The sequence below is a fragment of the Mercenaria mercenaria genome, chromosome 2 (assembly GCF_021730395.1).
Source record: "Mercenaria mercenaria strain notata chromosome 2, MADL_Memer_1, whole genome shotgun sequence".
In the NCBI taxonomy this organism is placed as follows: Eukaryota; Metazoa; Mollusca; class Bivalvia; order Venerida; family Veneridae; genus Mercenaria; species Mercenaria mercenaria.
The window spans coordinates 75,631,953-75,646,866 of NC_069362.1; the positions used below are offsets into that span (position 1 = coordinate 75,631,953).

At 36.1% G+C, this 14,914-nt stretch overlaps 1 protein-coding gene across 1 annotated transcript; it reads right to left on the minus strand.

The window, feature by feature from the left end:
- Positions 1-1,439: 1,439 nt before the first annotated feature.
- LOC123562842 (uncharacterized) lies at positions 1,440-8,648 on the minus strand. Its single transcript, XM_045355439.2, has 5 exons — positions 6,337-8,648; positions 6,113-6,158; positions 4,574-4,698; positions 3,571-3,717; positions 1,440-1,629 (listed from the first exon to the last, which is right to left on the minus strand). The coding sequence occupies exons 2-5, from the start codon at positions 6,154-6,156 to the stop codon at positions 1,538-1,540; spliced, it is 408 nt and encodes a 135-aa protein (XP_045211374.1). The 5' UTR covers positions 6,157-6,158; positions 6,337-8,648; the 3' UTR covers positions 1,440-1,537.
- Between the last annotated feature and the right edge of the window lie 6,266 nt (positions 8,649-14,914).

Here is a 14,914-nt window from a genome sequence, read left to right on the forward strand (position 1 = left end):
CAGTTTCAGTACCACATTGAAATCCAGCTGCTGGCTCGACATTCAATTTTAGCCCGATGTTCGAGCAGGCTGTAAACTCAATAGGCCTACCGATAGATATGTCCTAAAACAACTAAATGTTTTTACTGTATATGATCGATACGGGGTTGGTTACAAGGATTACACCAGCAAACAGGTTACAGCAGGTCACAATAATTATGAAAACTCGTCATATATGAATAGGTCGAAATTTGGTTTTTGGAATATTTTGAATTGCTATCATTGTGCTAGCTTGAATTTAAATGCTGTTTAAAATTAAACATTTATCTTTTCAACCTTTATGGTATTTGTTTAATCCATATGATCAAAACTATTAATCGTGATAACGGTACATTGGCGAAGAAGAGATTCTTCTTCTATAGTAATGGCAAACGTTCAATAATGATACATTATGGCCATGATGCGTGGGGGTTAGAGAAAGTAAAAGACTGTCAGGTTTCCTAGGCTACTCAATCCGCCTAGTGCTTCCTAACAGTTGTGATTAAAAAGGTGCAAAAACCTAACACCTTAATTTAAACCTTAATTCCTTTAACTGCGAGTTATATATACACATAAACTGTTGTGCAGAAAGGAAGACGTTAGTAGGGTTAAAACAGGATAAAAGCAAACAGATATGTACTGGAATAACGGTGTAAACATCAATGTAGCCAGTGCTGATTTGAATCCAGAGACTGTTTCAACACTGACTACATGAGATGGTAATGTGTTCCACCGAACAGCTGTTCCATAGGGAAAAAGTAATTTTTTTATAATAATCATCTGTAGTAGATGGAATCTGAAATGTCAGATGATTGTAGTGTCCGGACTGTCTTGTGTAAGGTGTAACATGTTGCTTTGGATCAACATCTACATGATAATAAACCATTTTGTGAAATTAAATTAGTCTACTATATTGTCTTCTTAATTGCAATGTATTCCAATTTAAGTCTTTTATGATATTTGTGACTGTGCCCGGGGTCTTGCTATAATTGTTTGTTACAAATCTTGCAGCTTGTCTTTGAATGTTTTCTAGTTTATCTATATCCTTTTGATGTTAAGGATCCCATACACTAGAACAGAGTTCTAAAGTTGGTCTTACAATAGTATTATAAGCAGCTGCCTTGGTAGAACTTTTAGAAGAATGTACGTTACGTTTTAAGAAACCTAAGCGCTGACTAGCTTTATTAGAAACTTTATTTACACGAGGAGACCAAGATGAATTTGATAATACTTCCACGCCTAAATATGTAGCTTGACTGACAACAGACACAGGGATAACCTGAATAACGGAGCAGACCAAAAACTGCCAAGTATTTACCTGGACAAATGTACATTCTGTATTTGACTTTCGCAATGGGTCTAATTACACCATATGGGTTTTTGAGTCGCTAATTATCGTCTTAATTCTCGCATTTATTCAACTAGCGATGCTACATTTAATTGACAATTTTAGAGAAACATAAGAAATACATGTAGTTTATTCAAATTAAAACAAATATCAGTTAACTGTAAAGCGACGTTAACGTCCCTGGTGCCCATAGTGGGGGAACAGTTTATGTGTCAGATGAAGGAAGTACTGTTCCCATTCGTGAAGGCTCACAACGTTGTCATCTGAAATACAGTAATTAATGGAAATAGAGAAATACATCTGTAATGACCACATAGTGAAATATAGAGAAATACATCGGTAATTATCGCAAATGGCATCAGAGAAATTCACTTAGAATAGATTTCACTTAGAATAGAACAGCATAAAAAAGAGTGTATTTTATTAACAAACCATGGGCAAAACAAATATAAATGCAACATATAAAAACTCATAACGTAGGCTATAAAACAATTAACTAAGCATAAAGTAGCTGCATATTTAAACCAAACTATTAAAGAAATACCATGCCCATCTTCCATTACAAATTATTATTAATCTAAATGTACAAAATCCTCTTCAAATACATGTATATCGAAGCTTGCCATATATAAAATGTAGGGTTGTATTCATAAAATAAGAGTTCGTCCTAACAAGACAGAAAACATCCCTTCGGAAGCAGTCGAAAACAAGTAAAACAAGGTGGGGATACTTAGAAACAAGTAACTGGACTAAAAAGATTTTTAAAAAATATATAAAAAATTAGAACGATGGTAATTGGAGGATGTGGATTACGGGTACCAAGTTACAGTAACAAGAAACTGAAATGAAAAGCAAAAAATAACACACAGGTACAGGGAGGTAACGGGTGTATGTCGGGTTGCTGTATGTGGATTACATAAACTTAGATTCACAAAACTGAAACTGGAAGTTTTAAAAATTATAAGATTAATCAGTGATTTCGGGACCGAAGGGGTGTTTGCTAGGGCAGAGACAGGGTGCGGGATGTGGATAAGGAATACTATGACAGATGCGATATAAAGAAACTGAATTGAAAGTAAAACAAAATGGAGCATTTTATCCATGTGACCTTGACCTTTGACCTAGTGGTGCTTAGTCATCATTTAAAGTTTGAAAGCTGTAGCTATTACATGACTCAGAACCCGCAAACGAAGCAAAATACCAGAAGAAATTTAGTCAGGTCGCTGTGACCTTGACCTGTGCGCGACTGACCCCTAAAATCAACTAGGATCTTTCTCTAGTGGTACTTATTTACTGTGTAAAGTTTGACAGCCGTAGCTATTACTTTTATGACGTGATTGTTATATTTTGGTTATATTTTCTGGTCCTTTTGGGTCATAAAGTTCATTTAATGTTTATGGATGATGCTGGTGCTAGAGGGCGCGAGGGGTGTTGCACATTTCATTATCTCTAATAAACAGACTCAATCAAACCGAATCTGCTATTATTTTTGCTTGCTGCGTTATATGCGTCTAAACATCTATACTTATCCCATAGGGATACAGAGAAAGATACTCAGTGGTAATGATCGCAAAAGAAAATAGAATACAAATCTACACCCCATGTGCTAATATACATGTACAAGAAACAGAGAACCAAGTTTTAACTTATTTTTATGTTTCTTAATTTTGCTTTCTGGCCATGGGCAGCTCTCTTTTCGCGCTGTTCGTTTCTTTTATATAAATATAATCATAGTTTCTATGAGTTAATGCCGATAAGGCACGAGTTGCATTCTCTAATTCATTAAATGGCAAAGTATTTTCTTTAAAATAAAATAGATGACGCCCGCCACAAATCAAACTGTTTAATCACTGTTAAATTTGATAATGCGATGGAAATCAGCAAAAGGAAAAGTGTTTCTTAACAAATAGGTTGATCCCAGGCACTGTTTCAGTTGTTCATATTAAGGGCAGTGTCGGTAATAACACATGTTCGACCTTTTCAACGCAATCCCGTCAACAAAACTGAGACAGCTGAAAACAGTTAAAAAGTATAACGAATCCACACGTTTCGGCGAACTGATTCAGACAAGGTCGTTTTATACTCGTGGTGGCATGAGCAAGTTAGACTTTATTATCAGATGTCTTTAACGTGGTCTTCCATAAAAAGAAAGGAATTCTTAGAGGCAGACTTCATCTGCAAATTCTCAGACCTTGCACACTTACTGTTATGGTCGATAAGATGGAATTCCTGAGACATGTCGGCGGTTTTCAGGCAGCCGTCACTGTTGTGGTCGTAATGTGCAAATAACTGGTCAGCTACTGGACAAGTGTGCACTTGAAGATATTCAGCTTTTGTAACACACGTGTCGTCTGTAAAATAACGTAAAATATGGGCGTTAGCAGAAACTAAATATATCTATATACTAGTATATATCTATATATGCCTACATATTGAAAACATCGGTGGAACTAGAGTCTGAACCTACAGTTTGTTCCACGTTTTTCTCTGATTTCTCTTAGACTATAAGACAATGCCATTGATATTATACACTACTTTAGAGAACTGCGAGGGTTGTAATAGGACCTTCCTAAATTTTCAATTTTGAATTCATCTTTAAACAACGAGTTTGATGGGATATTTACATTGTAACTTGATTTTAGCCATTTTTGACATCATATTTAAAAGGAAACAGCCGCTGTTTGAGTTTGAGTTTATTTGGTAATGAATAATTCTAAAACTCTCTTTCATAAAAGCAACATTTCAATGCATTTTTTTCCACAAGCATTTTTTTTTTCAGAAAAAAAAATAAAATAGATAAATAAATGAAATTCGAAACTGCGATTTTGCATGATTTTGGCCTTTAAATTGACGTAAAGAGATATTTTAAGAATTAAAAAAGTATACTATTGGCCACCACCGGAGACCTTTAGAAAGATAATTCGTATCTGGATCTTGTTCATATAATTTTATCAGCAAAATCAGATTATCAAGTTCGCCATTTATGGATAGCCAGAAGCATAAAATAACGAATTACTGGACCGATTTCCCTTGCACTGGCGTTTTATCAAACGGTGCGCAGTTGTGATCAATGTGGTGGTTGCGGGTCCACGATCACAAGGTTGAGCGGCCGATACCTTAACCGCTAATCCACCGCTCTCATTGAATTAAAATATATGATTTACTGTATCAAAAACTTCTTTAAAACGTAATATCGTATAGTCTTACTATTCAGATCCTCTCTGTAAATTGAAGCATCCCACTCGACTTCCATCACCCTGCCATCTTTAGGTGAGTGGTCATACCGGGCAAAACTCATATCCAGGTAGTGTCTCGCTTCATTTGTATTTATTCTGTAGTTAAAAAACATACCAGGTGAATCTTACACTTATCTGTATGGGACGGATAAGTTTATATGCTGCTGAAAATTTTAATTACTGGAAAAAGAAGACTTTGTTTTACGACAGAAAACATATGCATAAAGATTTAATATAGCCAACAGGCTAGGCAGATTCCGACACTGTTCTCCTTTGTGTTTGAGATGTGAAGTTGGTAAGACAGAGCATTAGTGCCAGGCGTATGTTTTTATTAACTCGAAATTTCGACATAGTAATTCGAACTTTTCGGGAGTGTTAGAACTTAGAACATTGCACTATTTTGACCATATCTGGAGGGGTTTCGACCTAGTTCGAAGCGGAACATACTATACATGTAAATGTAGGTATATATCTGTGGATACGGTTTGAAATCAGGGGTGGCTTCCGAGCTACAGGCTAGGGTAGGTCGTACATTGATATATGGTAGTACATGTTCAAGTCCTTACTGATCGGTACGATATATGGATTGGAAATTAGAGGTATTCTCTTTGCATTGTCTGTAAAAGTAGTCCATTGGCATTTTTGCCTTGGATGGCCAGATAGACATCTAAATTTTGTGGGATGTAAAGACAGGATACTAAAGTAGTGCCTCGAAAGTTTGAGTAACGTAATCGCAATTTCGACTGATGAAACTCGAAATTTTGAGTTAATACCTCGATTTAAAACACACACACACACACGCACACACACGCACACACCTGGCACTTCTGTTCTTGTGAAAGTTGGATATCGGGGGATAGCAGTGAAAGCATCTTTTCAAACTGATTGCCTGGCGATATAATGAAAGTTCTGTTAAATGTGAAAGGGCCTGCTTATTCAACAATTTCGAGAAAAAGGAGTCCAATTTATTTCAGAAAATAAATCAGTGTTTTTTTTCTCCAGAGTAAATATTGCAGCTCTCTGTTAAAAATTTGGTCCGATTATCTTCGGAAGAAGTGGTGTTGAGATGTGGATAGAAAGTGTAGTTTTCTGTTATTGATAAGGCAAGACATAGCTGCAGCTGGTTTGTTCATTTTTTAAGACACGTAATGGTATTTTCACAAATATGACTTTGTTTTTGATTAATATGCATCACTTAAGTTTTGCTTAGCATTAATAGACACGTGATCTTAGTATTTATGCACTAGAAGTTGGAAAGATGTATCATCTGCAAATATATCAGCGTCTTTTGTCTTGGACAAAGGTAAAGTTGATTTACTGGTTTTGGTTTTGAAACTGTATCGTTAGTGTAATGTTTTAGTTCTATTATCTACAACTGGGGATAAGATGTATCAATACTGCACATGCTCAGTTTTTAATTCAGCAAGTCAAGAGCTTGTAAGTGGCATCAAGGAAAATTAAAATTAATCATATTTTTGCAAGCAATACTAGAAAATGGTGGTTTACTTACGCGTTAACTGCCGTGAAGGCACACACAAACAAAATCGCCAGCATGTCTGAAACAAGGTATGAAAAACAATACTAAACATGTAAAAATATCATTTAAAAGTTGTATTGGATGGTTGAGCCAGATGCTATATAGAGCGCAGATCAAACGAATACCTAACCAGCTATTGGGCTAAAAAAATCATTATAAATATGGCACTACTAAATGAAAAGAAATAGTTTACTTACTTCAGGTACAGTATAGACTAAAGGCTTTGACAGGAAAATCCAGGCCACCCCTCTTTTATAGTAGAGATAACTACCGTTATATAATTATTCGTTTTGGACAATCTTGGCCTATCTGGGCACGTTTTGACTACCAAGTTTGACCGGATATGTTCTGAAGGTACAAAATCCACGTGACTTTTAAGGTCAGTATCGACATTTATCTCCGTGATTGTCTGTGGTGTGGTGAAAGACGAAACAAAAATCCTTGAAGTCATTGGCGCTTATTTCTGAGCATGCCATGAATATCCTACCACTTTAGATTTCATACAGTTTGCTGGGTTTTAGTGATGAATATAGCCAGTCTATCCCTCTGATCCATGACATTCCGTGCAAAGCATGGTTGCAAATTCATTCCGTGCAAAGCATAATTGTAAATTATCTAAATACATGTACACTGCTCACTTGCGTACAAATTAAACCAACTATCAGACAAATCGAGTCTGCAATATTTACTATTTGTTTTGTCCTCATTGCTTCTGAGGGATCTATTTTTCAGATTTTGTTAGGGCCTAATATATTATGTTGTTATTAAGTGATTAAGTATATATCACATGATATCTATTTCAAGAAAAAAAATAAATAAAAACAAAAACATTAGATAATTTTAGGATTTTATTTAATGATAACATCCTTACATCATTTAAAGATGTTTCAGCAAATAACCTTTTTATTTACACTACAGTATGTTCTTTGATTTTAATGCCGACCGTAACTTTATAAATTCTTGTCCGGGCTGTAATTCTGTCATCCATGAAGGAATTTTGAAATAGTTTGGCATAAATATATTAACCTTTATGAGACGACGTTTCATGTGTAACACTCAGACCCCTTTCTACAATGTCAAGGTCACACTTAGAAGTCAAACAGTCTGTTTTGTGTCCGGATCGTAACTTTGCCATTCATCAAGAGGTTTTAAAAGTACTTAGCATAAATGTTTATAAAAATGAGAACCCTAGCTCCAAGGTCAAGGTGTTAACAGGGTTATTTTTGTGTCCGATCCATATTTCTGCTATCCATGGAGAGATTTTGAAATATCTTTGCATAAATGGTAACTATAATCAGACAATGTGTCACGCTCAAGACCCAGATCCCTTGCTCAGAGGTCAGTGTCATATTTAGAAGTCATATCATAATAGATCTTTACGTGTCCGATATATAACTCTGTTATCCATGAGGGGGTTTTGAAACAACTTGGCATAAATGTTTACCATAAGGAGGCAATGTGTTACGCGCAAGACCCAGACCCCTAGCTCCAAGATCAAGTTTACACTTAGAAGTCAAGTGAAAGGTTAAGAGGGTCTGTTTCATATCCGATTCGTAACTCTGTCATTAATCATGTTACAATCTAAATATTTTAAGATTTTGTACCAATTGCAAATTAGCTCAATGGTAAAGCATACAGTCCATGTTAAACAGATCTTTTACCGTGTGGGTTCGAATCTCACCATTGACATTATTTTTTTTCTCGTAAACATTTAGATTCCTTCATGAACTATGTGACAACACAACAGAGAAGTATCATAAGCCGATATGGCAGATCAGAAAAGTTTACCATTATATCAAAGATGATATTGACTAAATACATGCATTTAAGCCATGCAAATAATAAACATACTGTTGTTTTATATAAAGGCATACATACAAATACAAACCATCAAAGAAAAAAACAAAAATATGGGAAATGAAAATGAAAACATTAAAAATATTCCCCAATAACGAGAAAACGTGTCGTGCATAACAACCAGACCGCTAGCTCCACGATCGCTGTCACATTTAGAGGTTAACGGTTTACATGGTGTGTTTCTTGTCAGTTTCTTGTCAGTTCCATACCTATTCCGTCGGTGAAGACATTTTAAAATTACATGGCATAAACGTTCCCTATATTAAAATAAGGTGTCAGACGCAAGTCCAAAATCTCTAGTTTCAAAGTCAGTCAAACTTAGATTAAAAAGCTAACATTTATGTTTCTTGTCCAGTCAATAACTCTGCCATCATCAAACATTACTTGTCACAATTTTCCCTATGATGAGTTAGTGTGTCATGTTCAAGACCCAGACCCTAGCTCTAACGTCAAGGTTACCTTCGGAGAAATTTTTTCTCTTGTCGAAAAATTAGTCATAACTTAACTATTCTGGCATATTTTGCGCATCGAACTGTAGCATTCTTGGACAAACCTCGGGGGCGTTTGTCACTAATAGTGTCATCTCTTGTTTGAGCTTCAATTCTAACTTTGAGAGTTACATATATTTGTACTTATCACTTTAAAATGTCAAGGTCAGTAGTTGCTATTGTCATGTTACCTTAAAGACACACCACTAACTAACTGAAACCTTTTGTATTTCCATAATGCTGTCTGACTAAAGTACATCTCCTATTACGCTATACTTCGGATCTGAAGACGTGCTATTGATAGCCTCGTTCTGACGACCATTCCATTAGCCAGGCAGAAGGCTAATTTACAACATTTTGTAAGAATAAAAAATCTGTAAGCGACTGGTCCCGAATTCGAGTCCCTGTCAGCCTACACATTTTTACTTACTTAACAACATTTTGTAAGAATAAAAAATCTATATTTAGACTGGGTTTTTTGATAGTTACATTTTTATGATGTAAAGTGTCAGCCGGTTAGCTCTGTCGGTAAACCGTTAGCTCTGTCGGTAGAGCACTTGCTCTGTAAGCGACTGGTCCCGAATTCGAGTCCCTGACAACCTACACATTTTTTTCTTAATCTTTGACATTCGAACAAGTCGTCTGATTGGTTAACATAAAAAAAATAGAATTGCGAAAATAAAAATAGCAATTCTGGAAATCAAAAATATACAGAACACGATTAAGAATGGGTCCTTCTCGGATCTTGGTTTAGAAGATCAAGTACTTCAGTCAGATTGTTCCATAATTGTAATTATACATTTTTGTATGGAGAAATGAGAAATAACAAGTGTCTAATTACAGTTTGACAGTAACAGATATAAGGCTAAGACAATGTATTACTAAATATATTATTCAATTAATGTAGTAGTATGCACGGTACTTCATGTATTAAGGTGAGTTTAGATCACACTTTGTTTCTATATACAGTGTAAGATAGTTATTATTCTATTTTTTATAAAACTATACTGAGAAGAGAATGACTGAGTGAGTTTGCAGATGAAGTTATGAAAACCGGACTGAGCTTGTCCACCTGTCATCTTGTAGAATAGTTGTATGATACCAGTATTACCAGAATTATTTGCACAAAGTTCATGTGGGAGGAAAAGTAGACCACTAGGAATTGGTGGGTCTTTAACTCTTCTAACTTGTTAAATACCGATGGATAAAAATAAATGCTAGAGCCTACAATTAACGGTCAATGCAATACGTTAATGTTACACACCGATAGCCACACGAAAACTACATGCAGATATAGATTTGCCACAGTTCTCTACTGCGAAAATCTGAAGTGGTAATTTTGACTGGGAATTCACAGCATGGTTTAATATAATGTCACCATCATCTAATAAAAGTGTGGGGGGAGGGGGGGGGGGGGGGGGGGGGGGCATTGTACATTGAAGTTCCTACTTAATCAATTTGAAATCACTTGCATATGTTATCCATTGTCGGGTACCTTTTTTCAATCTGGGTTTAACGTCGGTAATGCAACGTTGGCAGTTCTGATGTTTTGAGTCTTTCTCCATGTGTTAAATCCTTCATCCCATACACAAGTTTTGTCGCACGCCTCTGAACGTTTTCAGTTGAAAAGATAGCCTTTTCAATTTTGACCCCAGGGGCATAATTTGAATAAATTTGGTAGCGTACCTTAAGACAATGATAGATGCCAAATAACTAAGCCTTTGAGGTTTTTTCCTTTTGGTAGTACATTTACATGGAATGGAATTCTTTGAACAACCTCGAAGGACCATGCAAAAAGCATCAAAATCAAGTTTCACTAACTTCCACCAAACGGTTGCAGAGGTGTCGCTTGAAAGAGTGTGGACGGATGGACGGACGACGGACAGATAGATGGACGGAAGGGCGATTAGTGATTACAATAGCCCCATGATGAGCTTAAAACTGAGTTTACCGTGTTAATCGAGTGCCTTACAGATCCGATCGATAATCTAGTTTGAGCCCCAGAGTCATGAGAGTACTGCGTGCAGCTGTTGATCGAGATAAATTTATAGAACCTACATATTTAGCAATACGAGACCGGCCAACCTATTTGTATGTTGAAATATTCAATGTTAAGTGCCGAAGGATAACAACAGAGACATAAGTAGGTGATTTCAATAATTAATGTTTTTTCTGCACGAGTGTGCCTAACGCACGTGGTATTCGAAGAAGTATATGTGCTGAAATCGTGGGCCAAGATTGTGGACCCCCGCCCCATGCTTGAAACAGATTTCGTAAATTTAATGGCATAATTTTTGTAATTAATGCTTAACGTTGGAGGGACATTCTAGGGTTAGGTGGGCGGACGCTATAGAAGCACGGACCTACCGTAAGCCATAATTAGATACATTATATCTATGTGACTACTGTGAAATTTTCTCTGACACATTAATTACAGCAGTATTTCATCGGCCACACGGTATTTATAGTCTGATATATATTTCACGTGATCATGGACCAAACAGGAACAAGTCGTCCGCTAGGTCTCGAATGGTCAGCAAGTGACAAACATCTTTTTTTCTTGCAGTTACGGAGTTAAGAAGAGTTTCTGGTTTTCTGCATTGTTGGCAGCGGTTGGAGGGGACGCTCCATTCCAACGTTTGTGCCAAGGCATATTAAAATCCCTTAAAGGATGACAAAGTTACAGATCGTACTGCGCACGAATTCGAGATGGACGTTGCATTTACTATATGCCGCTCCAAAGGGCGTGGCGATGCGGGGCATAAGAACCTTTTATGTCTAAATTTTTATTTGAATGAACTGCTTAAAAGATATTTAGTATAAGCAGTATGTTCGAAGACTTCTATTTTCAGCTTTGGCAGCAATGTTTACCAAAAAAAAATCAAAAATTTTTTATACTCGGAGACAGTCAAATAAGGAACAATTGTCTGAAATTATTTAGAAATCAAGCTAGCAGTTTCTGACAGAAGTTTTCACTAACCTGGAAACCTACCCTGACCCTTGCAGCCACGTTTTTGACATCAAGCATTTGGAAGGTCACCTGAAGAACATGTGTGTGAAATAATTTTTAAAAACCTACCCCTTTGTGACCATGTCTACGATTCAATGTAACTTGGACGGGATTTGGTAGATGGCCACCCAATGGACAGTTCAGTGCAACTATTTGATATAATTCTGTGCAGCCTTGTAGCAACATGCAAATACAAGAGGGCCAAGATGGCCCTAGCTCGCTCACCTGTGTAACACACCATAACAATGTAAACATGTTTTACCTAGTGATTTCATGGAGACAAATATTCTGACCAATTTTCAGTTAGATTGGACCAAAAAACGTGTCCTCTCGAGTGTAAACAAACATTTTCTTTGATTTGACCTAGTGACCTAGTTTTTTTTATCCCACATGACCAAGATTCGAACTTGTCAAAAATTGCATGAAAACAAACATTCTGACAAAGTTTCAGGAAAATTGGAGCAAAAAAGTGGCCTCTAGAGTGTATACAAGCTTTTCCTATGATTTGACCTAGTGACCTAGTTTTTGATCACACGTGACCCAAATTTAAAATCCTCCCAAGACTTCATGATAACATTCTGACCAAATTTTATGAAGATAGAATAAAACAAGCTTATTCTTTGATTTGACCTGGTGACCTAGTTTTTGACCCCACATGACCCAGATAAAAATTCATTCGATTTTTCATGCAGACAAACATTCTGACCAAGTTTCATGCACATCAAATGAACAAGTGCTAACAAGCTTTTCCTTTGATTTGACTGGGTGACCTAGTTTTAGACCCCATGTAACCCAGTTTCAAAATGAGCCTAGGAATCATCAAGATAAACATTCTGACCAAGTTTCATGAAGATATGATCATAACTGTGACCTCAAGAGTGCTAAGAAGCTTTTCCTTTGATTTGACCTTTTGACCTAGTTTCTGTCCCCATATGACCCAGTTTCAAATTAGGCCTAGAAATCATCAAGATTAACATTCTGATCAAGTTTCATGAAGATAGGATCATAAATGTGGCCTCTAGGTTGTTAACAAGCTTTCCTTTGATCTGACCTGATGACCTAGTTTTTGACCCAACATGACCCGGTTTCAATCCAGGCCTAGAGATCATCAAGATAATCATTCTGTGCAAGTTTGTAACTCCGGAACCTATGATTGCATCTGACAGATTCATCATGGAATCCAAGACTGATTGTTGCTGAAGATAGTTTGCAAGTTTGTATCAAATCAAACCGTAAATGAAGTCGCTATATGGTTGCAAAAGCCAAAATAGCAAATTTTGGCCCTTTAGCCAGTTTTCGAAAGGAACCGAGATATTATGCCAATACAAGTTGTGTGCAAGTTTGATTATAGTCAATTGCAAAATGTTGTCTCTATCTTGTTCACATGGCAAAAATAGCAAATTTTGGCCCTTTAAGGGTCCATAACTCTGCAACCCATGAAGGGATCTTGCCAGTTTTCGAAAGGAACCGAGATATTACGCCAGTACAAGTTGTGTGCAAGTTTTATTAAAGTTGATTGCAAAATGTGGTCTCTATTGTGTTTCACAAGCAAAAAATAGCAAATTTTGGTCCTTTAAGGGGCCATAACTCTGGAACCCATGATGGGATCTGGCCAGTTTTCGAAATGAACTGAGATATTACGCCAATACAAGTTGTATGCAAGTTTTATTAATGTTGATTGCAAAATGTGGTCTCTATTGTGTTCACAAGCCAAAAATGGCAAATTTTGGCCCTTTAAGGGGCCAGAACTCTGGCACCCATGATGGGATTTGGCCAGTTTTCGAAAGGAACCAAGATATTATGCCCATACAAGTTGTGGGCAAGTTTGATAAAAATCAAATACAAAATGCGGTCTCTATCATGTTCACAAGGAAATTGTGGACGGACGGACGACAGACTGACAATCACAAAAGCTCATACTGATTATTATTTTGCAGCTTTGAACTTAATTTCACAGTTTTATCCCAAACAGGCAGTTTAATGGTATTTCAAATTGAAATAAAAAGGAATTTGATCTTTTTGTCAGGATTTAATTTCCTGGAATGGAGCAATCACAAAATTCATGGAAATGAATCCCCAATGAATAACAAGTAATTTAACAGAATGTGAATACAATGAAATCAATAAACATCCATTGTATTTGGGTCTACAAGTCTACTCTGCATTCAAGACCAATTATTTAATATAGGAAGTAAACACAGAAATTCCTAGCTATTTTGATTATTTATTGCCGACATATAAATATAATTTTTATATATAAATCTACAAGCAACATTGCCTGGTAACTACACTATCTGTGTGAAACACCAGTTTCTATACTACTTGGCACAGCAATGGAAACAAGGAACTCAATAATAGCACTGGCTTAAACATGAACATCTTTTGAGCAAAGACCTGAATATGAATGAAGATTTTTCAAGTAGACAAGGCATGGAGTTCATAAATGACTTTTATGGACATATTAATTTCATATTATATGTTGACCTTATGCCTTGGTAGGAGACTGTGTTTCAAAACTCCAAAACTTAGTCCAGTAGGAATATAGGCAGTCAATAATAAAAAGATTAATATATGGCTAGGGTGTGCCTTCTGGGCACAATATATGGCTAGGATGTGCCTTCTGGGCACAATATGTAGCTAGGGTGTGCCTTTGTGCCATAATACATGGCTAGGTTGTGCCTTCTGGCCACAATACATAGCTAGATGTGCCTTCTGGCCACAATATATGGTTAGGATGTGTCTACTGGCCATAACATATGGCTATGATGAGCCTTCTTGCCATTACTGCTAGGAATATTACATTATTTCCGCCAAAAGGCAGAGTCATTCTTTACAGAATGTGGTGTACCTTGACCTTTTTCAAATACTCATAACCAAAAGTATAGGAAAACTAACTTTCCCACCTATCTGAGAAACATATAATGAAATTGTTTAAGGAAAAACAGGTGTAAAATATTATGTTTTTTAATATGTTTAGCCAGTGCATAAAAATTAAAGAGAGTTGCAATGTATTACAAAATAATAATGACATATTGAGTGAAATAATTAGAAAACTAGCAACATTCTGGAACTGTTAATGCATAAAGAGCGTGAACAATAATAACTAAAGACATGAAACACAAACTGGTAGGACGTCTGGACAAAAATTACATGTTTAACTGTGAGAATTGAGATAACATTCTTTAGAAATGGGAAAGATTTCAAAATTTTAACATATCTTTAATAAATTTAGCATGCTGATAAACATCTGACGACATTTTTTTAAAAGGCATTTTTTTTAGTGAATGCTAAATGGATAGCCTATCTTTCATCATGAAAATACAAGGGTCATTCAATAAATAATGCAGCTACCTATATATCTTTAAAAGACTACCAAGGAACTCCAGACATAAAACATCACACTGCATGGTGTTTCTAAGC

What these genes read in the sequence shown, in the direction of transcription:
- LOC123562842 (XM_045355439.2), bottom strand. Translation starts at nt 6,156, where the DNA reads ATGCTGGCGATTTTGTTTGTGTGTGCCTTCACGGCAGTTAACGC. An exon ending in GCCTTCACGGCAGTTAACGC is followed by an intron (nt 4,699 to 6,112) that starts GTAAGTAAACCA and finishes TTTTAACTACAG; the next exon opens with AATAAATACAAATGAAGCGA. An exon ending in TTACAGAGAGGATCTGAATA is followed by an intron (nt 3,718 to 4,573) that starts GTAAGACTATAC and finishes GTTATTTTACAG; the next exon opens with ACGACACGTGTGTTACAAAA.